General features: G+C 43.9%; 1 protein-coding gene across 1 annotated transcript in view; it reads right to left on the reverse strand.

The window, feature by feature from the left end:
- The window catches only part of CTDP1 (CTD phosphatase 1), a 165,461-nt gene that overhangs the window by 111,630 nt on the left and 29,054 nt on the right, over positions 1–24,777 (reverse strand). Inside the window, exons 2-4 of the mRNA XM_088475897.1 lie at positions 14,567–14,650; positions 5,810–5,903; positions 140–268 (exon numbers count right to left, since the gene is read on the reverse strand). Coding sequence (XP_088332023.1) covers positions 140–268; positions 5,810–5,903; positions 14,567–14,650 — 307 coding nt within the window. The remainder of the gene's footprint in view (positions 1–139; positions 269–5,809; positions 5,904–14,566; positions 14,651–24,777) is intronic.

Raw genomic sequence — 24,777 nt, forward strand, 5'->3', positions numbered from 1 at the left:
TCCCAGGTGCTTGTGAGAACAAACGTACTAAAGAGGAATCAAGGATCTATGCATGTTACATTTCCCCCCATGTATATTCCTGGTGTATATGGCACATAACTTGCAAGTGTAAAACTGCAGCCAAATGAGAGGATTGTACCTTTCTAGACATATGTTGGAAGTGCTGTTCTGTAGTATGGATTAATGTCTGGTCTAAGTCAACCATGAGGACAAGCTTCCTGTTTCGGTGCAGCCTATGTTGGTCCTCACGTCCCAGCTGTTCAGCTTGCTGCAATAAAAATGGAAAGACACTTCTGTGAAACAAAGAAATTAGTTGCTACAGAAAAAAATGGGACACTAAATTGTCCTCAATTGATAAACCATGACCATAGATTATACCCTGAAGAGAAATCATGCAAAAATAAAGAAGAATTGCTACAACAATGTCTGGCAGCACAGACGGTGTAATGGTTAGCGTTACTGCCTCACAGCACTGAGGTCGTTGGTTCGATACCCACTACGGCCCTAACTGTGTGGAGTTTGTATATTCTCCCTGTGCTTGCGTGGGTTTCCTCCGGGTACTCCGGTTTCCTCCCACACTCCAAAAATATACTGGTAGGTTAATTGGCTCCTAACAAAATTACCCCTAGTATGTATGTGTGTGTGATAGGGAATATAGAGTGTAAGCACCACTGGGGCAGGGACTGATGTGAATGGCCGAATATTCTCTGTAAAAGCGCTGCGGAATATGTGTGCGCTATATAAATAACTGGTAATAAATAAATAAATAAATAAATAAATTAATTAATGAAACTAGTGACATGTCATAGGGGGTTTGGCTGAAGACATAAGAAAGCAAGCTTAAATATTACTCTTCTAAGTCTAAAGGTGCATACACACACGATTTTTTGAACGATTATCGATAACGATATCATTTATCGTTCACTTTCTGAGTTAAAACGATGAACGATTATCGTTCATGCGCGCTCACGTTTGTAGTTTTTAGTTTGTAGTTCAGTCAGACTGACCAACTCAACGATTTTCAGTAAGGGAATATGCAAAAATCTTTGTAGTTCAAAAAAATCGTTCATTACATTTAGTAAATGAACGATCTTAGTAAACGATTTCATTCATTTTTCCCTTGAAAATCGTTTACTAAAATCGTTCATTTACTAAAACGTTGTGTGTGTATGCAGCTTAATGGTTAAAAATATGAAGAATATAGTAAGTAATGTCACTTTTTGACTTTCATATGTAGTATATGAAACAATGTTCATTAAGGAGCTGTATGGGATATTTAATAAATGTGGCGCCAGTGAAACTCCTGATGGGGCCCCAAAGACCAGAAACCTAACAATGAAAACATCGGAGTTCCTGTTGTGTCACAACTAGCTCTGTTCTGGAGTATGATTCTACCAACCCACACCACACATTCCTGCAGAGCGACAGCTGTCACTCACACTCTGCCAGCTTAGATAGCCCCTCCCTCTTTACACGAGGGCCTGCTGCAGAGTCATAAAAAGATAGTACAGAAAATTGGTTCTCAACATCAACCCTCAAGTATTCCCAAAAGGTAAAGTTTTGAGGATTTCTGTCTGTGGAAAGAGGTGGGATAATTACTGAGCCAGCAAAATAGATTAACTCACATGTGCATGATTAAATAAATCCACAAAACATGGCCTGTTGCTGGTACTTGAGGACAAGAGTTGAGAACCTCTGGCATAAAGCACTGACCCTCCAATGGCTCTCACTGCAATGAATAACAGGAAAGACCTTAGCCAGACGACAGCAGGTTGAGGTGGGCCGGGATGTGGCAATGCACGGGCAACTGAGGTGACCCAGTATATGCTGGGACCAATATACTAGTCTTATACATAATTCTGTAAAACACTCATCTCTGACATGCTCAGTAGATGTTGGTAGGGTATGCGTTCGGCATCCCGGTGGTCAGAATGCAGACACTTACATTACCGGCGCCAGAATACAGATGACGGGTCAGAATCCCGGGGTTAGGGTACGGTTTAGGGTGCGGAGAGGGGGAGGTTAGGTTAAGGCACTACGGGGGAGGATAGGGTTAGGCACCAAAGAGGGAGAGTTAGGGTAGGGAGAGGGTTAGGGTAGGGACCAACAAGTGTCGGTATGTTAACCCTGTCCCGACTGTTGGAATTTCATACAGATTCCGTTGGCACTTTCAAGCGATGACATAACGTAAACTCGTGAAAAGGGGGAGGTCAGTGTTCAGACCAACTGTCAGTAATTGTAGTGTAGCCATTTTCTTATGCTGGGTACACACTGGTGGACATATCGATTGAGCAGCCGATATATTGTGTGTGCGTCGGCCAGTGTATACAGACGATATGTCTGTGAATGACGTCGCTCACAGACATATCACACCAGCTGTGCAGCACAGCCGATGGCAGAGATATCTGCAGATCGTTCTGTGTGTATTGGCGGTCAGACAACCGTCTGTACACTTGCTGCAGAGATCGCCGGGTAGGGGGATGCGATGTGATCCACGGCCAGATAAGCAGTGATGGTTGTTCTATGTGTATGAGCAACCATCATCTGCAGATATATCCTTCAGGTGTATACCCAGCTTAAGATGCATCCAGCCTTTATTGGCAACAATCTACAGAGACAGAGGAAAGATGGAGAACATCCAGGAGGCAATTGTTAATAAATGCTTTGTGAAACCATACAGCCATCTAATGGAGGACTCTTAAGTACCCATGCAGTTCACATATTTCATTCATTTTGTTTGCTCGTGACGCGGCGAATGATGGTTCCAAAATTCTAGTCTCTACAGATCTAGCTGTTCTGTGTTTGCCCTGCTATGTTACAGCTGCATATACCAGAGATAAAATTCTTATTTAATCAACTGTGTACATAGCTTTAGGGAGGGGGGGGCATAGGCGGGAATTAAATTCTCTTTGTTGGGGTGTAGCTCCCAGGTTAAGTGCCCAGAGCTATTCAACTGCTCACGCGGTAAACCTGCGACTAGTGGATTTCTGCTCGCCCCCTCCCGAGGAAAAATTCTGTGCCATCTAGTGCCTCAGCGGTGGATGCGGTGTTACCATGTGTGGTAACAGTATCGTGTCTGGCACTTAAGCCAGGAGATGCAATTTACCACGACTAAACCCAAGGAATTAATCTCGGTAAGGTGCCCCTCCTGCCTTAAGTGCTGGGCCAAATGTAGTCAACTGAATAGCTCCGGGCACTTAACCTGGGAGCTAAATTCCCACAAAAAGATCTGAATCCCCCCCATAAATTGTATATGCGCAGATAATGAATGCATCTTTTCAAAACTCATCTATATTCATGTTACACAAAATGTGAAGTTCAAGATTATATATAAGTTTGGAAACAAAGTATAAAAAAATTAGGGATGTGCAGGCTCGGATAGGTTCGAGTTTGCACGTGGAGTTCGGATTTTTCCCTCCAAAAAAACGGAACTCAGAACGAGGCAAAACGTCATCTTACATGGACGAACATCATCATTCCTGGACAAAAGACCAGGAATGATGATGTTCGTCCATGTAAGATGACGTTTTGCCTCGTTCTGATTTCCGTTTTTTTGGAGGGAAAAATCCGAACTCCACGTGCAAACTCGAACCTATCCGAGCCTGCACATCCCTAAAAAAAATAAATAAAACTGTACTTTGCTGTTAAAGGGACGACCTGTTATTTATTTTTAGCGCAGATAATGATGATCCCTGTTGCTTTACTGGAGCAATAGAAAATGACAGTTGATCCGTTGTGCTACCTGGCTCCACACCCATTAGCTGTATAACTGTAATTCGGTCCTTTGCTGTTAACGATAGCTCTTCTGTAGTTCATATTTTCACCTTGCATGTTTAGAAAGGGATAATCAAAATGTGGGATGTGCCCCAAACAGAGAGGGTATTGTGAGCAGCATCAGGGTGTGCACCAAACCTGCATGCGGGTACCGTATATACTGGAGTATAAGCCGAGTTTTTCAGCACATTTTTGTGCTGAAAAAGCACCCCCTCGGCTTATACTCGAGTCATGCCCGCATGGTACGCTGCTGAGTAGCGTACCATGCGGGCCGCGGTGCAGACTGTGTCACTGTGACACAGCCTGCACCGCGTGTGTAGCGCTGACCGGACGGAGTTCGGTCAGCACTACACACTGCCAAACACACAGCCGCCGGAGCCGGCAGCTGTGTGTTTGTTGTAATCAGCAGCCGATGAGAGTCTGTCAGACTCTCATCGGCTGCTGCTGCTCCCACTGCGGAAGCAATCTTCATGCTCCAGCAGTGGGTAATGGGAGAGACGTCGTCATGACGACGTCTCTCCCATAATGCCAAGAGGCCGGAGGAGCCAGTAGCAGCATCGGGACCAGGAGCGGGGTTTCAGGTAAGTTTTTTTTTTTTTTTTTAATATATTACATCTCTCTCTACTGGGGGCACTACCAGGGGGGGACATTGCTACTGGGGGCACTACCAGGGGGGGGATATTTCTACTGGGGGCACTACCAGGGGGGGGGGATTACTACTGGGGGCACTACCAGGGGGGGTATTACTACTGGGGGCACTACCGGGGGGGGGGTGATTACTACTGGGGCACTACCAGGGGGGGATATTGCTACTGGGGGGGCACTACCAGGGGGGGGTAATTGCTACTGGGGGCACTACCAGGCGGGGGATATTTCTACTGGGGGCCCTACCAGGGGAGGGATTACAACTGGGGGCACTACCAGGGGAGGTATTACAACTGGGGGCACTACCAGGGGAGGTATTACAACTGGGGGCACTACCAGGGGAGGTATTACAACTGGGGGCACTACCAGGGGAGGTATTACAACTGGGGGCACTACCAGGGGAGGTATTACAACTGGGGGCACTACCAGGGGAGGTATTACAACTGGGGGCACTACCAGGGGAGGTATTACAACTGGGGGCACTACCAGGGGGGGGGGGGAGATTACTACTGGGGCAGTGCCAGGGGAGGATTAATACTCCCCTGGCACTACAGGGGGGGAATAGTACTACTGGGGCAGTACCAGGGGAGGATTAATACTGGGGGCACTACAGGGGGGGAATATTACTACTGGGGGCACTACCAGGGGGGGAATATTACTACTGGGGGCACTACCAGGGGGGGAATATTACTACTGGGGGCACTACCAGGGGGGGAATATTACTACTGGGGGCACTACCAGGGGGGGAATATTACTACTGGGGGCACTACCAGGGGGGGGGGGGGGGGAATATTACTATTGGGAGCACTACCAGGGGCGGGGGAATATTACTACTGGGGGCACTTCCAGGGGGGGGGAATATTACTACTGGGGGCACTTCCAGGGGGGGGGGGGGGTATTACCAGGGGGGGAATATTACTAACTGGGGCAGTACCAGGGGAGGGATTACTACCAGTAGCTGCTGCATTTCCCATCCTAGGCTTATACTCGAGTCAATAAGTTTTCCCAGTTTTTTGTGGTAAAATTAGGTACCTCGGCTTATATTCGGGTCGGCTTATACTCGAGTATATATGGTAAGTTATACTAAGCACTACTTAGTAATTGGTTAAATACAAAATTTTAAATGCTGCAAATCAAAATGTTACAGATTTGTTAGGAAGAGGTTATTGAAACAAAGCTAGTAGCATGATGAAAAAATAAAAAGCATACAAAACATAGCAATAAAAAGGGAGCCCCTTTAACAGCAAAGTACAAAAAAAAATCTTTAGTAGCTGAGCTGCGGGATAATCACATCTACTACAGTAAGATAATTGGGCACAGTATGGGTCAGAGAAAAGGGCAACACAATCTTGAAACAATGCTTGACCAGATGTTAAAGTACAAAGCTTACCTCTGAGCTAACCATGAGTTCTGGAACACTGTGAACCATAGAAACAGTAGCTGTTGATAATGGCACCTGCTGCTTCCCATTCTTGCTTTGTAACCTGAACAAATAAAAGATTTATTATAGGAAAAACTAAACCAATTCATGCTCAAGTAAAAAAATAAAAATAGCACCGACTGACATGGAAAAGAGAAGCAATAAATATAAGAAACTAAAATATAATTTGCTTCTCAATGTTTGAAACACAAAAGGAAGTATTTAAATATGAATAGTTAAAGTGAATGTGTCATACAGCACCAGCTATCATATAGTAATGGGAGATAATGAATGCTCTATGAAAACAAGACAGAATGTTCAAACTTAAGAAAAGTTAGTAACTCTTCATTCTCAGCTTTTTGACGTATATCAGAACCTGGGCCTGATTCAGCACGGACGCGGTTGCTTATTCGCACGCAAATCGGCCAATTGTTGAGTTCTGCACATGCATTACAGTGTGCGTACCGGCCACTGCAATTGGGACTGCGATCGCAGTGACTACGGAGACCCATTGCAGAGTTATTGACAGGAAGTGCCGTTTGTGAGTGGTCAGCCGAACGCAGTCATGCCAGTACGTTTCAACGCCATTGCATGGGCGTGTATAAATTATCCACTGCGATCCCACACACAGCCTGAAGCCTCATAGTGTGCGCTGAAGTAAGAAATTCCTGAGGAAGGTCTGTCCTGAACTGTGCGTGAGGCTTCCATAGTACTCGATTGTAGCAATGTTTTCGCAGTCTTGCTAAACAATTCACAGCATGCCACACAGAATTGGGGGCACTATGAAATGGGGGGGGTACATATGTGGGGCACTCCTGTGTGGCAGAATTGAATTGAGAGTACTACTGTGTGGCATACTATGAATTAGGGGCATACGGTGTGGCATAATATGAATTTTGGGAATATTGTGTGGTAGAATATCAATCTGGGGCATAATGTGTGGTATAATATGAATTTTGCATGCCCAAAAGCAACAGGATTAGCCGCACAAAGCGTAGTACTGCTTTGGGTACCCAAAGGGAATAAGGGCTTTGTTTATTTTAAACTGGTTGACGTGGCTGGCTTATCACCACACATAAAAGACAGCCAGATTTTGGATCTAACCTGGAGCTCTGCTAGAAAAATCAAAGTAAAATAAATGTACTTTGTAGTAGGACAACTATAAAGAAAAGTAGAGTTCTCGACTCTTTCCTTACTACTATCACAAATGGACATTTTAATCAAATTGCCACTTTCATCAATTAAATAAATTATATGATTTAAGTATGAAGGGATAACTCATTACATAATTTATCTTGTGGTATAATTTTTATAACAATATGGCTGTGTGTGAACTATCTACATGGTCGTTGTATTTATAAAAGGTTTGACCAACAAGCTCGATAGTATACAATGTATTTGCAGTTTTGTTCTATAAAAGTGGAGTCAGGACTAAACTTTTCAGCTATGGCCAAGGGTATTACCAGGAGACATGGAAAAGAGGCAGAGGGGCACTTAATGTTGTGATGCAGTGTTGGGGCACAGTCATACATAATATACTCCACACACATTGGTGAAAGGCGCAGGAAAATAACTTATATAATGCAGGTTTGGATGCAGACAAGGATTCAGGTAGCCTAAAAAAATTATTTAGGGCACTTCACTGGTCAATTCTCAATGTCTAGCTTAGATCTGATGAGCTCCTAAATTCAATAATTTTTCTACTCCTGGTATAATGCATTGGTATATAATAGGAGGAGTAAATTCTGGCCTCTGTGGGTGATTTGTGTGTTTGATTATAGAATCTATTTTGGGACAGTTGGGGACGTTGTACAGCAATTGGAACGCCAGACTGACTTGCCACGGTGGTCTAGTGGGGGAGCGGACGCAGTGGTCGCCCCACTACAGCAACCACCAGTAGGTCTCCAACCACCAAAAAGTATGGACTGCCATGTGGTTCCCCAGAAGCGGGGAACCACCTTAACTGCGTCCCCGTGCTTCCGGCTGCAGTCCCGGGTCCCAGAATCGGCGCTAACCAAGCTCCGCTGGTGCCCGCCGAAATCCCCAGTGCGGTTACTGGTTTTGCGGTGCCGGCAGGGGTAGGTGGAGCAGCAGCACAGGCGTCCTTTAGGACGCCTAGCGCTGCTTGCTCTAAAGTAAAAATAAATAAAATAAAACAAAATAAAAAGCTTGGGACTGCCTGAGCAGTCCCCCTGTTATAAAAAAGTGCATCTGAATCCTGCCGCCCCAAACGAACAACTGAACTGCCTGTGGCCAGGGCTGGGGTATATGTGGAGGAGGACCTGAGGCATCCTGGGAGCTGAATTCTTAACTGTGTGGTGCCTGGATCACTCCAACCACATTTCCCCATTGTACCCCTGTGGATCCCTATGGACCCCAAAGAAGAAATAGAAAATTAAATTTTTATATGTATGATAAATCTTTTTCTCGGAATCTAATAGGGACACTGAGCATCCACCCATTTTCAGGTAGTTTCCATATTTAAGATTACCAAAATTAAAGGTTTTTGTTTTTTTCCCTTACAGGGTTTGTTTCTGTCACTTTTCTCTCTCTCTGGTTCTCTCCTGTGGGGCTTGCTTAGTAAAAAATAATGGAAAATGGGGGCTTAAAGATGAAGGAAAATCACAACACACATATTTACCATGGTTCAGGGCTCCCCCAAGTGGATGAAAGTGAAATATCTTTACCTTTTTTTCCACTTTCAGCCTATATCACTTTCATTACTTATCTTACATTTAGGTTTGAAAACTAAAATGGTTACTGAAGGGATCATTCAAAAAAAAAAAAAAAAAGACTGCTGAAATTTGAAATAGGTCTCAAAACATACTGAGCCCGATTCGGAAGTGGGCACAGAAGTGTCTATTGATTGTTGCCCATCTGTGACTATGCAAATGCCACTAAAAACTCCTTCCCTTGTGTACATCTGTGCGGCTGAAGGTGCTAGATCCGAGACTCCACTTTCAGCATGTGTACACATCCTTAAAGACGGCACCAGGTGCAGTTTCTAGGTCTGACCATGGCCTCCTATGTCTGCAGCTGTGTATACTGCCACTTTCACTGACACGCCTGCAACACTCATAACACCCGTGACTTATTTGTGTGCATTTCTAGACACTGCACAGGAACGCCCATCACTTTCCCACAACATTTCTGAAACCATGCGTCTCGATGGCAGCAGGGCCTTAGTGTGCACTCTGTTATGCATACTCTGCGCAAGTTTTAGGAATATTCCCACATGCACATATAAAATAATAATAAGAATAATGATAATTACTAAACTATGTGAACATCAGCATTGCATGCGGCTCTGACACAGACCCACTGTTGACGCTATTAAACAAACATATAACATAAGGTCTTACTAGACCTTACATTTATCCATAAAAATAATTTACTGTACTCAAGTTATGATGTTCATAAGGAATGTTTGTTAATCAAACATATCTGGGAAATGTCAGACACAGAATGTTTCAACTGCTAATTTCAGGCAGATTAAATCTAAATATCATAAAAATTTATTTAGACAAAACTAGTTTGCATTTTGAGTGTAGGTAAATCAGTGGCGTAACTAAGGGGGGACGAGCAGGGCGTGTGTGTCCTGGGCGCCGTCGGCCACGGTCCGGCCTGTCCTAGTTAGCCAGTGTAGCGCCAACCGCAGTGTGTGCAGTCAGCGCTACACATTTACACAGGACCGGCGCTAGGCTTCCCAGCGCCGGTTCTGTGCTGCACAGCCGAGACCCTTCCCTCCCCCTGAGCGCTTACCCAAAAGCGTCAGGAGGAGGGTAGGAGGCGGGCTCAGGCTGTGCAGTTTAACACACAGATATCGCCGCCAACGCAGTAGCGATGTGTGTCTTAACCAACAGCCAATGAGTCAGACAGACTATCATTGGCTGCTGTGCACACACACATCACCGTCAGACAAACTCTCATTAACAGCTGCAGCGCCCACTGCAAGAACCGGGCTGGAGCTCACTCATGAGCTCCACCTTCCGGTTCCTGCAGTGGGTAATGGGAGAGACGTCATTGTGTGTCTTCACTCCGGGGGGGGATTGGGGGTGGGCGGTGGCTACTACTTGAGGCACCGTTACTGGTGCGAACCTCTACTGGGGGTGGGGCACTACTGGGGACTACAACACAGGCTGCTACTGCGGTCACTGCATCGAGAGGGGGAACCTCTATTGGGGACTACTACTGGGGGCACTAAATAGGGAGGACCACTAAAGGGGGCACTGTATAAGGGCACTGGATAGGGGTGATCACTACTGGTGGCCTGCATAAGGGGGACCACTACTGGGGGCACTGCATGGGGTAGGGGGGTGTGGGGACTACTGCTTGGGGCACTATATAAGGGGCCTACGACTAGGGGCACTGCACTGGGGGGACCACTACTGGGGGCATTAAATAGGGAGGACCACTGCAGGGGGCACTGTATAAGGGGCACTGGATAGGGGGGGGGAATCACTGCTGGGGGCCTGCATAAGGGGGACCACTGCATGGGGGGGGGGACCACTACTGCTGGGGGCACGGCATAGGGAGGTACCACTACTGGGCGCACTACTACTGGGGGCACTATATAAAGGGCACTGCATAAGGGGGTACCACTACTGGGGGCACTGCATTGGGGTGGACCACTACTGGAGGCACTATATAAGTGGCACTGCATAATGGGAACCACTACTGGGGGCACTGCATAAGGGGGACCACTACTGGGGGCACTGCATGGGGGGGGACACTACTGCTGGGGGCACGGCATAGGGGGGTACCACTACTGGGCGCACTACTACTGGGGGCACTATATAAAGGGCACTGCATAGGGGGGTACCACTACTGGGGGCACTGCATTGGGGTGGACTGCTACTGGAGGCACTAAATAAGTGGCACTGCATAATGGGAACCACTACTGGGGGCACTGCATAAGGGGGACCACTACTGGGGGCATTGCATACTGGGGGTACTGTATAAGGGGAACTAATGGGGGGCTGCATAAGGGGGACCACTACTGGGGGTACTTTATAAGGGGTACTACTATTGGACTGCATAAGAGGTACCAACACTGGGGACATTGCATACTGGGGGTACTGCATAAGGGGCACTACTGGGGTTAAGGTGCATATGGAAAGGAATGTTCAGAGTGACGATAAAGGGGTGTGTGCCCCATTTTTAAGTGACCACGCCCATTCTTCGGCGCACGCACATGGGGCGGGCGGGCTCCATTTTCAAATTTGCCCTGGGCTCCAAATACCCTAGTTACGCCACTGAGGTAAATCCATACAGCCGATGTATCATTTGTGTATAAAAATGCTAGGCAAGCTGACGGGATTAACATGCAAGTTTAATTGCATTTGAGAGGTCACATCATTATCTCAATGGGTTTTAACTTGGGTTAAATGCATTGAAATGGAGCAAGAAGCATTCAGAAACACATCACACACTGCTAACATAACTGAAGTTCAAATGCGAGCAGGTGTGAAGAAAATGGATATAATGGGGCAATCCAATTAGCCGCGAGGGGTGCGAATCGGGTGCGTTTTGCCATTGCCACGGCGTTCAAACGCCGGCAACGACACCGCATCTCACACCCCTCTTTCAGGCTGAACTTGCTCAGTTTTGTATGCAGCTCTATGGGGCTGTGCAGTATTCAGTGAGTTCAGGCTGCCGTCAAGTGCGGCCGTTGTCACAATGACACACACCCGCAAGTGCATCGCTTTTAATTGGATTGACCCCAATGGGTTACATTGTCAGGTCCGTTTACATGCACTGTGCTAGTATGGAACATGTTCGTAAACAAAAAGTATTCGAATCACCAGTGGGTATGACGCTATAAAGACATCATCTTTACCTGCAACAGTAAAGGTCAAAACCCTTTAAGAAATATGTGCAATAGACTAAAAAAGCCATGGGTGTCAGGCCAGTTGAAACTTAGTTAACAGGAAATTCAATTTGTGGTTCTTCTGAACTTTCCAGATTACACATAGGTAGGTTAGAAACAACTTTAATACATATCTATTTTCCCACCAGTAGGTAGCAGAAAGAAGTTCATAAGCTTAAGTTGCAAATCAACTGGGTGATGGGAAAAAAAAAAAAAGAAGTGTAGCATAAATGTCCTTTTTAAGTTAAAGATTATAAGCACAAATCTGGCCAAAACCAAATGATACTACAGGAGAAGGCATAAGGCCAAAACATGCCCGATGTCTGTGGTCTCTTCTCAAGTACTGACATTTGTAAGATTGCATTTATACTTAATGGAAGTGCTTTCAAAAGCTGCCCTGACAAATAATCTTGGCGATATATTGCAAGTATATTACAAAATGCTGAAGTGCAAATATAAAAGGCCAGGGTCGGTCTAAACAATTTGGGGGGAATTCAATTAGCCCTATACTTTTTCGGGTGCGAAAAATGGGAGTTTTTTTTTTTTTTTTTTTTACTTCTTTGTGCTATTCAATTAGCCCCCGTTTTTTGCACCAAAAAAAATATGTTTTCGCAACCGCAATCAGTTTATCGGGAATTTTTTTCCGCCTGTCTCAGGCAGGTGAAAAATAAAAACCCGATGACTGCTGGCTTCGGGGCCAATTGAATAGCCCCCAGGCGATCAGTTAGCTGTGGTAAGTTACTACAGCTAATCGGATTCCCCCTTAATGTGATTACTTTTGAATGCAAACACAATGCTTGCCAACATATCTAGAAATGAAGCAGATTCTATTCTGTGTCATAGATTTTATCTGCGGTTATATTTTGGGAATTTTATCTATCTCAGTGCATTTAATGCACATCACCAAGCTTGAAAAATATTTATTCAGCTTAATGGATGTAGAAACTTTATGGATATCAGTGGAGCTGCACAGCACTGGGAAATGTTTTCTCCCCACATCAAGAGATTTATGTGTGGATTAATAAAGAGAATGGTCATTTCCCTTTGCATTACAAAATGCAACAATGCCATTGGACTAAAAAGGTGCAAGAATTCCAAGGGTATTAATGTGCTGTAATAAAGTGATGCTTACAAATGTGTATAATATTATACTACTTTTCTTAATATTATATAGAAACGAGGAGTACCCTTTAACACTTTATTTTCAGACTCTGGCAGTGGCACTCCAGGGGTCTCAGTATATATCATTAAACCTGGTAAATACAGCCAATGGGTGCCAAGAAGAGACCCAGATTTTTTTTTATTATGGGGCTTGTAGTCTTTGGACTGTGAGGGAGGTGCTCCTACAGAGGTGCCAGACCATTGCTGAGCAGGCTGATGCTGGTTCCCTCCCTATGACAAGGGGACACCACATTGACAGTTTCATGACCCTAGGTAAGCAAGCCAGCAATACCAGGGGTAACGGGACTGAGAGTGATCATATTTGTGCATTAAACAGGAAGTGATCACCCCATAAATTTGATGTGTTAAACAGGAGAGAACTTTGTTGCCTTACACTTCCTTACTGGCTGATTCACTCATACTGTATGCACTAAGAAAATAAACACTAATGGGCATTTTAGATGCATTTCTAAGCGTCCTCCCTGCACAGTTATGGGTATACTCTATTGTACTGGCTACACACATCAATAACGTTTTCAGGTATTGGTTAAAATGGCATTTAGGGCATTATTTATTAATACACGCAACCAAAAGGTACCTTTCTGTATCAATGCTTCTCACAGAGGTACATTCTTAGGTATTAATTACTGGTATTCATCAATACTTACACCTATCCAGCAACAGTTTTGACCTAATCCGTTTTCTATTAATCTCTTAGATTCATTATCATTCATCTCACCTGACTGACCACAATCATTACCTCTCATTTCTACACCCAATGTAATCCTTACTTAACATTCTATACCAACTGTAGCAATCCCATTCTTTATCTTTCTAATTCTAAAACTTGAATGATAATTTTTTAAAAAAAAAATCTGTTAGGATTAGATTACATCATATAAAGCCTTTGGTGTGTAACACATGCAGCGATATTGATTTTGATCACCGCATAATGAAAACGGTTGTGTGTTTAGGAACCTTAAGTGACAAACCCAAAAACCTGCATCACTAAACTGTCACAGAAGTCATAAGCCAAAAAAAAGAAATAAAAAGTAGTAGAATTTATTTGTAAACCTATGAATGGATCTACATAAATGGAAACCTTAAAATTAGCATTTTTATTTATTTGGTTTAGTTGATTTTTAAAAATAAAGATTACAGGATGATAATTTGGAAGCATTCAATACAAATATAGGTTTATACTTTTTGTGTGTGTATAGGACTCCATGCAACAGAATAACTGAATGTGTAGTACGCGTTCTGTAACACATGGGGCTTATTTAATTGTACTGTGCAAAGGGGCAATGGTATGCTGTGACCCACAGGAGCCAATCCAATATCTCAATTTGATGTAATTGTATATCCTTCTCTAGACCCATCACAGCTTATTAATATACACTTACCCATATTATTTTAGTAATTCTTCTTATTAGTAAAGCTTTGCAAACAGAACTGCACACATTATACGTTACCAAATAGTTGGTCACTAAAGCAATGCTTTATACTAATGTGCTTTTGTCCAACACATGGAAACCCTAACGTACAGATTGCTTTGAGTGGCTTACATTCAGAGCTCACAACAGCAGAAGTGTTTGATTTAGAGCATAAATATTTTCCATTGTAATAATTCCCAAGAAAACAGACCTGAGCACAAAAGCAATATACGTGCAGAGGGAATAATTTAGTAGTTTACTTACTGTGTCAAGTCCTGACCGCATTCTGCACACAAGCCTTTCATAACCACAGGGTGGTTACAGCCCGACAGCCTTACCAAAACACCCCTGTAACATAAAGATGAAAAGGAAATAAAAGCCTTAGTGAGAAGTTGCAAATGTCAATTAAAATTTGACACCAAGGAAAAGAAATAACAGTAGAAGTAGAGATTGTTATTATGCATACCAACTAAAAAAAACAGATACATGCAAGATTTCTAATTTCCAAGTTACAGAAAGTGACAAAATGGAACATTAAAAACGTTGTTCACCTTAAGACAAGACTCATTATAGTTGGAGCAGCAATTTAGGGCTGCCACTTTTATTGGATATTTACAACGCAGGAGAGCGGAGACCCTTTATCATGAAGTACTTGCTGAGATAAGCGATTCAAAGTGTTACAAAATAATGCAATGTTGTACCGATCGGTGTGAGTAAATGTGGTGTCTAACTGGAAAGATGGTGGACTGTGTCTAGTCAGGTGCAGTGCAGAGTAATCTTCTCTTATGGGGGTATATTTACTAAGCCTTGGATGGACCTTGAAGTGAACGGGGAATAAGGTACCAGCCAACCAGCTCCTGTCATTTTTCAAATATAGCCTGTGATATGGCAGTTAGGAGCAGACTGGCTGGTACCTCATCTCCGTTCACTTTATCTCCATCCAAGGCTTAGAAATAGACCCCATGGTCTGGTGCCGGACTGCCTGGCAAGAACTGAGGATATTTCTCCAAGAATAAACTCTTTGAACTGCAACAGTAAGCAATAATACATTTCCATCTCCACATAAAGCAGGGTAGAAACTATATCACAAAAGGAACTCTCAATGCCTAACCTCACTTGTATCATCCCTCTTTCATTGTGGTGATGAATAATCAAACCCTATTCTGAAAAGCTCACACAGGAAGGAAGTTTAAGGTGTACACATTTATTATATGAAATACATAATACAGCAAAATCAGGTGCAGATGTGTCTTCTTATCACCAAGAAATTTGTCTGAGGAGATATATTGGCTGAAGTGCCAAAAGTAATTTGTGAGTCAGTTTGAACTCCGGTTAGGCTGCTTACGGCAAGTAGATGTGAATTGGCGGAGTTCGAATGGGTTATGATAGTGGCTGCCTAAAGGATGGGACATTCCATTTCCAAAGTTGTGCAGACATTCAACATTCCTCAATCTACGGTGTCACACGTTTAATGGGAATACTTCATGGAAGGTATTGCCACCCATCGTGGACAGAGTAATGGCTGACCACGGATGCTTAATGATAGTGACCAGTGGCGTCTGGCCAGAAATTACCGTAGTAACAGACAAGCAACACCGACTCAAACCATATTGTCGAAGCTGGATAATTGGCTGAGACAGAATCAGTTTAAAATTAGATTGGAACGACGCCATATTGCGAATGGCCACAATACACCATCTCAAAAGTGAGATCTGCACGACGCCATTTTGCGAATGACCGCGCAGCGCCATTTTAGAGAAACTCACACTTAACTACATATGGCGATGCTATTAGCATCATGCGATCACATATTTCACCATACCCCATACAAACATTAAATACACACCGTTGCGCTGTTAACACGACGCACATTAGCGAATGCATAATACCCCGCGTACGGACGCTGTTTATTAGCTTCATGCGTACGCATCTTCCCTAAGTTAAAAGTCCTCACTACATAAATCTAACTAGCGTCTTTTCCCAAACCCCTAATACTTACACACTGCACACTCACATAAAAGGTTCCATAGCTTCAAAGTGTAATATTCAAGGTTTATATTACTAATGTTGTGAAATAAAGACTATTTGATAACTAAGGTTTAGTACATGATAAGCAAACAGTGTTTGGTGTTGTACTGATCTACTGTCTTAACAGCTTTCCGGTGTCATCAGTGAGAAGATCGCAACATGTGTTCGCAACTTATGGACTGTAGAGTTAAAACAGTAAAATTTACTATGTAATGTTAGCAGCTTAGATTTGCATGCGGCGGGAAAAAGGAGACAAAAGGCCGTTGGAGGCTGACCTATGTCCATTTGAATCGACCTGTTAAATGTCCTGTAACAGAAGCACCGTGACTGAGAACCAATGGAATCATGCCAAACTTGCCTATTGTACTGCTTATCCCTGTAAGGGTATATATGTGCATTTTGACCCCAATCTGGAGTCTTCTTGACGATTCTGTTGACGGAAGTTTTTCTTGTTGATGCCGGTAACTGGTCCCAGAGCGCGTGCGTATTTAATAACTGTACTTTGGGTCTGTATGATTTTTTTGCACTAAATTGTCTTTAGATCACAGCGTGTAACCTACTGTTTTTATGTTGAATAACAACCTTTTTGTGCGTTGGAAACACATTTCAAAGTCTGAAGGCATTTATTTACTGTATGACTGCATACGCAAATAGCGACAATTCTAGAAGGTATAGGCAGGATTTAGAAGGTATAGGCAGGAGCGTATAGAGTTTTAAACCCAGTATCGTTAATATCCACATTCAATGCAGGAGGTACCAGACATATCCTGCAGGTCAGTGCATCGTTCTGCTCCTATATCCCATTGAAGCAAAAGAAGACCCAGAGGAGTGCCCCGGTGAACACTACGATAATGGAAAAGTGCCTCATCTGGGCTCATGACATCATTAATTGGGCCCTGGAGGACTGGCAACACGTGGCATGGTCCGTTGAGGCACGGTTCCAGTTGTTTTGGGCTGGTTGTAGGTTTGGAGTGTGGTGCAGATCCCATGAGGCAATGAACCCCAGTTATCAACAAGATACCGTGCAGGCTAGTGGCGGTTCCATAATGTTGTGGGGTGTGTTCATGTTGCATGGTTTAGGCCCGCTGGTCCATCTGAACAAGTCATTGACCGGTAACCGCTACGTTGCATTGCATTATGTCATTTTGCAGCCCTTCATCAACTTCATGTACCCCCACAATGGAATATACCAGCAGGATAATGTACCATGCCATTGGTCCAAAGTTGTTTAGAATTGGTTTTAGGTGCATTCTAACGAATGGTGTGACCACCACATTCACCTGACATGAGTCCAATCGAGCATTTATGGGAAGTGGCGGAGTGGTCCATTTGTACCCAAGATCTTGCACATACAAATATCAGGGAGCTGTAGGAAGCTATCCAGACGGCATGGGTCAACATCTCTCCAGAGGTGCTCTGTCCACTTGTGGAATCAATGCCACTTTGCTGGGCTAGATGGGTACTACACAATACTAGGCATCTAAACCGAGTGGAACTACGCTAATAAAAATATTATTTAATAAAAGGTTATAGAACACTGGTGGGGCAGTAAGTGTCAAGACATGTTTTTAATGAGAATATCAATTTAATATCAATTATAACAAATTATATATATTGTGACAGGGGCAGCATGCTTTAAAATGAAGTTAATGTGGAGCAGCACGTTAGTGCAGAGATGGAGCAATAAACAGCATGCTAATGAGATCCAGTTCAGGTTTTCCTGGGATCACTTGCAAGCAAGGCTAATTAGCAGCACCTGTTATCTGTCTTTAATGTTGCAAATCCACAATGATCCGGATGGTGAATTAGTCACCCAGGTTATAGGCCCGAGGGTGACTAGTGGTAGGGATCCTGGAGGGTCCACTAAAAGAACTGGCCTAAACCCAAATATAAATCACAACTCAGAACATTCCTTTGGTCTGGTAGGTTATTACCGCAGATTCATACATGATTTTGCTACTATGGTGGCTCCACTGAGTGCCTTAAGAAACAATCCGTAGACCAGATAATATGGTCTAGGCCAGCACAGACTATTTGACAGGTTTTAAGACGAGCCTTGTGTGTAAATCCTGTTTTGCAAGCTCCTCACTTTAAGAAGCAGTTTGTGTTACAGACTGATGCCTCTGGGACAGGCTTAGGAGCAGTCCTTTCCCAGTCTTGTGTTGCAATATGTATCAGTTTATTTACACACAAAGGCCACATATCCAAAAACAGGTTGCAGTATCAGGTCAACATTTTGGTCCACACTTGGACCATTTTCAAGACATGCACTCCAAACAATTTGATCACAGCATGAACATCCTATTCATATCAGGACAGCATCTTAATATATAAATAACAGGCTTAATCCACGGCACTCAACCATCTGCGGTGCCCTTGGTATGTGACCCCAGATAGTTGAGTGCCGTGGATTAAGCCGGCTATTTATAGAATTTTTTTGTGGTCACATTTGCTAGGGCTCCCTGCTGTTCAAATGCAAGACAAACGTTATCAGTTTATTCCCAGGTGCTAATATGTCTGGGTGCGATTGTCTCTTTAAACCAGGACCCATACTTCTCTAAGTAGCATAACTTGCATTTAAAATCTGTGTGTGGCAGACAGAGCAAAGCTCATATTATTGAGAGTCAGTGTAGGAACTGGCCAGATGCGAAGATCTTGACGTGGTTGGCCAGCTGGACAAATGATTGCAATATTTTGGAATGAACATGAGAATATATATATTATATAAATAAAAAAGTATGTCCTAATTATGCGCTAGAATATAAATTGCTGCACCTCAAGTTGAACCAGTTAGTGGGAACACTACGATCAAGACATACAAAACTAAAAATTTGGAGGACGCAAATGTATCCAATGTCTTCCGTTACATCAATTAAAATACTGAACAAAAGTTCTTTTTGATGTTAAGAATTAAAAGTCAATTCTAATTGTCACCAAAATGGATGTTCTTTTAACAGATAATCCAATTCACAGTCTATTCATCTGTTTTGAAGCCAATATTGTTGCTGGTAGATTCCATATGTTCCGAAACAATTTGTCTAAAAAAAGACCGTTCACCAGAGAACACCCAAAAACATGGCACAAAGGCACCATTAGAATCGTTTGAACAATAAAATATTTTTATTATTATAAAATTTCTCTGTCAATCTGACATATAAAATGTATACACAAAAATGCTTACATAATCAATTTTTTGACATGCATAATCCTGATTATTCCTTTATAGCACTAGAATCCAATGTACAGATAATTCCTCTCGGGTTGTGGAGTGAATCCATCAAACAAATGCGTTTCGTCTGTTAGCACTTCATCAGGGGTATAAAATTTTGAAGAAAAGATTCAAAAATAGAGACCTGGTAAATTGATGTATGTAGATCAATAAAAAACTCTGGCAAATTGGGGTCACTATGGACAACTATTTGCTAGATACACCTCCCAAAACGTGCTGTGCTCCTCATGTATGTAGCGAGGTAGGGCCTCCATGGCTTGGACTTGTTTTTCCAGCACATTCCAAAGATGTTCGATTAGATTGAGATCTGGGAAATGGCCAAATTAAATTCAACCAATTTGTCTTAATGTCAGTTTTTAGTAAATTTTCCAGTGTTACAAGATTTTCGTTCCAACCAGCCAACAGATTATATAGAAAGCAAAATGGAAGAACTGGGGATTTATTTACGAAGTGTCAGGTAGTAAAACTACACTTCTGTTTGCATTTTAAAAGGGTAGTGCTTTTACTAGCAAGACACGTCTAGTAAAAGCACTACCCTTTTAAATATCGGGCAGAAACACGAACAGAAGGGTCGGGTTTTACAACCCGACACTTCATAAATAAACCCCCTGGTCTCCTCTCACAATGATTTAACTGCCGATGGTACACTTTATGGAAAGGGGGCCTCCGTTAAAGAAAAGCCAACAGACTTTTTCTAACATGCAGCTGTATAATTATGCCTCCTCTCTTATTTGAAAAAATGGTCCTCTGATTTGCTCACTGATAGGATACACAAACTAAACAAGCTCTCATATCTTACCCTAAGGCTACCTCTTCTCCAAGACTACTTATTTGACTTTCAAGAAAGGCTTATTCTGATTGCCTTACCATCTTCTTCCTAAATCCTTGGGGACATTCAACTCTTTTTGGATATTTATCCAACCACATTAATGAAATGATGACTTTTCAGACCCATTACAAGTGCCCTAAGGTCTGGACATATTCAAAACATATGGGGCTTTCCCACAAGAAAAACTGTATAAATAAATTGCACTTTGCCAGAGGGTGAGTGATAAACTGACTACCCTAAAGGAATGGAATATTTCTTTGAAAACACCATGCAATATGGTTCATAAACCAATGTGAAAGGAGTGGACATCCCTTGGGACATTAAGTTTTCGATTGGTCCTTAGATGTTGGTTTATTTTTTGAAGTCAGGACTCATCATAATTTTTGCTATCTTAAGTATCAGTGGTGTACAATGCATACTCACTAGTGAAGTGTGCGAGTTAATACAATTTTATGCTCTAGTAAAAGCTTTACTTCATATGTTGTTCTTGAGAAACACCGTAGTACTTCTAGATATTTCTATTGTAAGTTAGTATTTTATTTATGTTTGCATTGCATAGCTATGATTGGTGGAGCTGATACTGTATGCTAGTTATCTATATGTTAGTTATATACCCCGGTAATTACCACCTCAACTAATGTCTATATGAAGGATTGTAAGGTGGTCCAGGGATGAATCCTCCCCATACACTAAAACTTTTCTGCACCACTTTTAATGGGCCCAAAACCATCCACATGGAAGCTATTTTGTATTGTTTCTCTAGTTTTTATTACTATTGTTTTCCTTTTTCTATCACTTAATTTCCATGGAGACATTTTTTTTACACAGATAAATGCAGAACACAAAATGGGATTTTGGTACTTACCGGTAAAACTTTTTCTCGGATTCCACAGGGGACACTGGAGGTGCTTACGCTGGGGTATAGAGTCGTGGATAGCTGGAGCTGGCACTAATTAATTTAGAAGTGTGAAGCTCCTACCCCTCTATTCCCCATAAGCCCTCAGTTTAGAAAATGAAGACCGAGAGGCGATGGAGAACAACAGGAGAGAAAGAAGAGAACATCACACAACACCACAACTATACAACATATGAAACAAATGAACCGGCAGGCAAAGAGTGCAGAGGTGGGCGTACAGTGTCCTTTGTGGAATCGGAGAAAAGGATTTATCGGTAAGTACCAAAATCCCATTTCTCTTTCATCCACTAGGGGACACTGGAGGTCCTTACGCTGGAGACGTTGCAAAGTTTTCCCCACGGGCGGGAGCGCTCTAAGGAACCTGCAAAATAAGGCGGCCAAAACTTGATGCTGAGGCCGCAAACGTATCAAATCTGTAAAACTTCACAAACTTGTAAACAGATGACCAAGTGGCTGCACGGCACAATAGGGAAGTGGAGGTACCCCTCCCGGCCGCCCACGATGCACCCACATCGTGTGAAGTGAGCCGAAATGGACTGAGGAGGGCCAAAATGGACTGAGGCTGATGAGCATTGTTGACATAAGCCTGACGGATAAACAGTCTAATCCAACGAGCCAACGTCTGTTTGGAAGCTGGCCTACCCCTCTGAACAGCATCATAGGAGCACAAAATGAGCCTCAGACTTGCGGAGGGATGCCGTCCGAAAAACAAATACGAAGAGCTCGAACATCATCCAGGGTAGAAGGAACACCTGAATCCTCTACGAAAGAAGGCACCACAATAGCTTGGTTTATGTGGAAGGCCGACAACAAATTAGGAAGGAAAGCGGCTACCGTCCTGAGTTCCGCACCTATCATCATGAAACACAAGGAAAGGAGGCTTGTGGGACAGAGCCCCTAATTCCGAGACTCTGCAAACCGAAGCCAAAGAGAGGAGGTGACAAACACTTAATATCAACCTCCTCCAGAGTTTCAAACATGGATGACTGAAGAGACCAGAGTACCAGGTTCAAGTCCCAGGGAGCTATTGGAGGCACAAAAGGAGGCTGCACACGCAAGATCTCCTGAAGGACGTCTTCACCTCAGTAATGAGTGCCAATTTTCATTGAAAGAAAATAGAAAGCAGAAACCTGCACTTTTAGAGTTCCAAGGCGAAGGCCAGAATCTAATCCCGTCTGGAGAAAAAGCAAAAAACCGATATAACCGAAAAGTCGTAGACGGAAGGTCCCCATTGGAACACCATGAAATATGTGCGCCAGATGCTTTCTGGCGCAAAACATGGTGGGAATAACCGAGTCAGGGACGCCTCTGCGTCTTAAAATATCGTTTTCAAAAGCCACCCCGTCAAACGCAGCTGCGTCAAGTTGGGGTGTACGAAAGGACCCTGCAGCAGAAGATCCGGGCGAAGTTGAAGGGGCCCCGGCTCATGTGCTAAGAGGGACCGGAGGTCAGAGAACCAACTTCGTCGAGGTCAATTCGGAGCCACGAGAGTGACTGAGGCAGACTCGTGTTTTATCCTTTTTAGTATTCGAGGAAGTGGAATCGGAGGAAACAGGTAAACAAAGTTGTAGGTTCACAACACTGTCAGACCGCCAACTGTCTCCGCCTGAGGATCCAGAGTTCTTGACACTTATACCGGAAGCTGATGATTCAATCGAAAAGCCATGAGATCCACCCGAGTACAACCCAAGCGACGGACAAGAGCATGAAACACGTCCGGGTGAAGCTGTCATTCCCTGGGATGGATATCCTGACGACTCAGGTAATTTGCTTCCCAGTTGACCGCTCCTGGGATGAAAACTGACAACAGGATCACCGACTCACTCTCAGCCCACCTGAGAATCTGAGTTACTTCTCGCATGGCCATGCGACTTCAAGTTCTGCCCTGGCCGTTGATGTAAGCGACGGCTGTCGGGTTGTCCGACTGAATTCTTACCGGAAGGGACTCCAGAAACTTTGTTGCTTCTATGAGAGCATAGTAAATCGCTCTGAGTTCCAACACATTTATGGGCCAACGTGGTTCCAGAGGAGACCAACGACCCTGAAAGTGATAGTCGAGGACTACTGCTCCCCATCCTAGAAGGCTGGCATCTGTTACGATTATCCAATCCCATAGTCTGAATCTTCGGCCCGCTAAGAGATTGTTGAATTGTATCCACCAGAGGAGAGCCACCCTGGTTGCCGAGTTCAAACCTGACCCCTGTGATAGCAGGTCCAGCTGAAACACTCTGGAGTGGAACCATCCGAATTGTAGCACCTCGAAAGCAGCTATCATGTTCCCCAAAAGACGCAGACAAAGAACCACGGACACCTTCTTTGGTCTGAGTACCAACTGAACTAGCAATCGAATATCCTGGGCTTTGTCTTCTGGAAGGAAAATCTTATGTGATGCTGTATCCAGGATCATTCCTAGAAACAGAAACCTCTGGAACGGACTGAGATTTGATTTCTTGGAATTGAGTATCCAACTGTGCTGGATTAGAGTCTGAAAGGTCAGTGAGGCTTGGTCCAATAGAAGGGATTCTGTTGGAGCTTTGATAGGTTGTCCAAGTACGAAATTATCTTCACTCCTGATGACCTGAGATGAGCAATCATAACTGACATAATCTTAGAGAAAATGGGGGGAGCCGAGGATAATCCGAACGGCAAGGCCCGAAACTGGTAGTGATTTTGAAATATGGTAAAGCGCAGGAAGGCCTGATGCTGTTACCAAATTAGAACATGAATCTAAGCTTGCTATGACAGACTGAAGAGACTCCATTTTGAAACAATACATCTTCAGGTACAGGTTTAAGGACTTCAGGTTTAAGATGGGCCTGACCGAACAATCCGGTTTGGGCACTACAAAAAAGTTTCAGTAAAACCCCATACCTCGTTGATTCACTGGAATCGGAACTACCACAGCCGATACTATTAGAGACTGGACAGCCTCTTGTAGAACCTTGGCCTTGTCTGTAGCTATTGGCAGACTCTTAGTGAAGAGACAAGCTGGAGGGGAGAATTCGAAATCTATTCGGTATCCCAGGGAAAGCAGTTTGCAAATCTAGCGTTCCCGCTAGACTGTTTTAGCGGGGTGCGGCGCCCTGCCCTCCTTCTGGAGGGCAAAAAGCACCCTGCCCTCCAGGAGAAGGGCAAAAAGCGCCCTGCCCTCACAGCCTGCGGGTGCCGTTCTCACCCGCGGGACGCAGTGTCCCGCGGGTGGACAAACATGTGGTGACTCTGCAACCGCCGGAGAATAGCCGCCGGGCGCATGCGCCCGGCATCTATTCTCCCTTTCGGCAGCGCTTGGGGGCTGGCCGCATGTCCGTAAGCGCAAGGCACGCCCCCAAGTATGACGAAAAGGGGACGCGTCTTATAGACACGCCCCCTTTTCATGACCACGCGCGCACAAGGTTGCCCTCTCTAGCTCCGGCGCCCTGCGTGCCGCCAGAGCTAGAGTGAACACTACAAATCCATGGGTCTGATTCCAAACT

The sequence above is a fragment of the Taudactylus pleione genome, unplaced genomic scaffold (assembly GCF_031769625.1).
Source record: "Taudactylus pleione unplaced genomic scaffold, aTauple2 ptg000179l, whole genome shotgun sequence".
Lineage (NCBI taxonomy): Eukaryota > Metazoa > Chordata > Amphibia > Anura > Myobatrachidae > Taudactylus > Taudactylus pleione.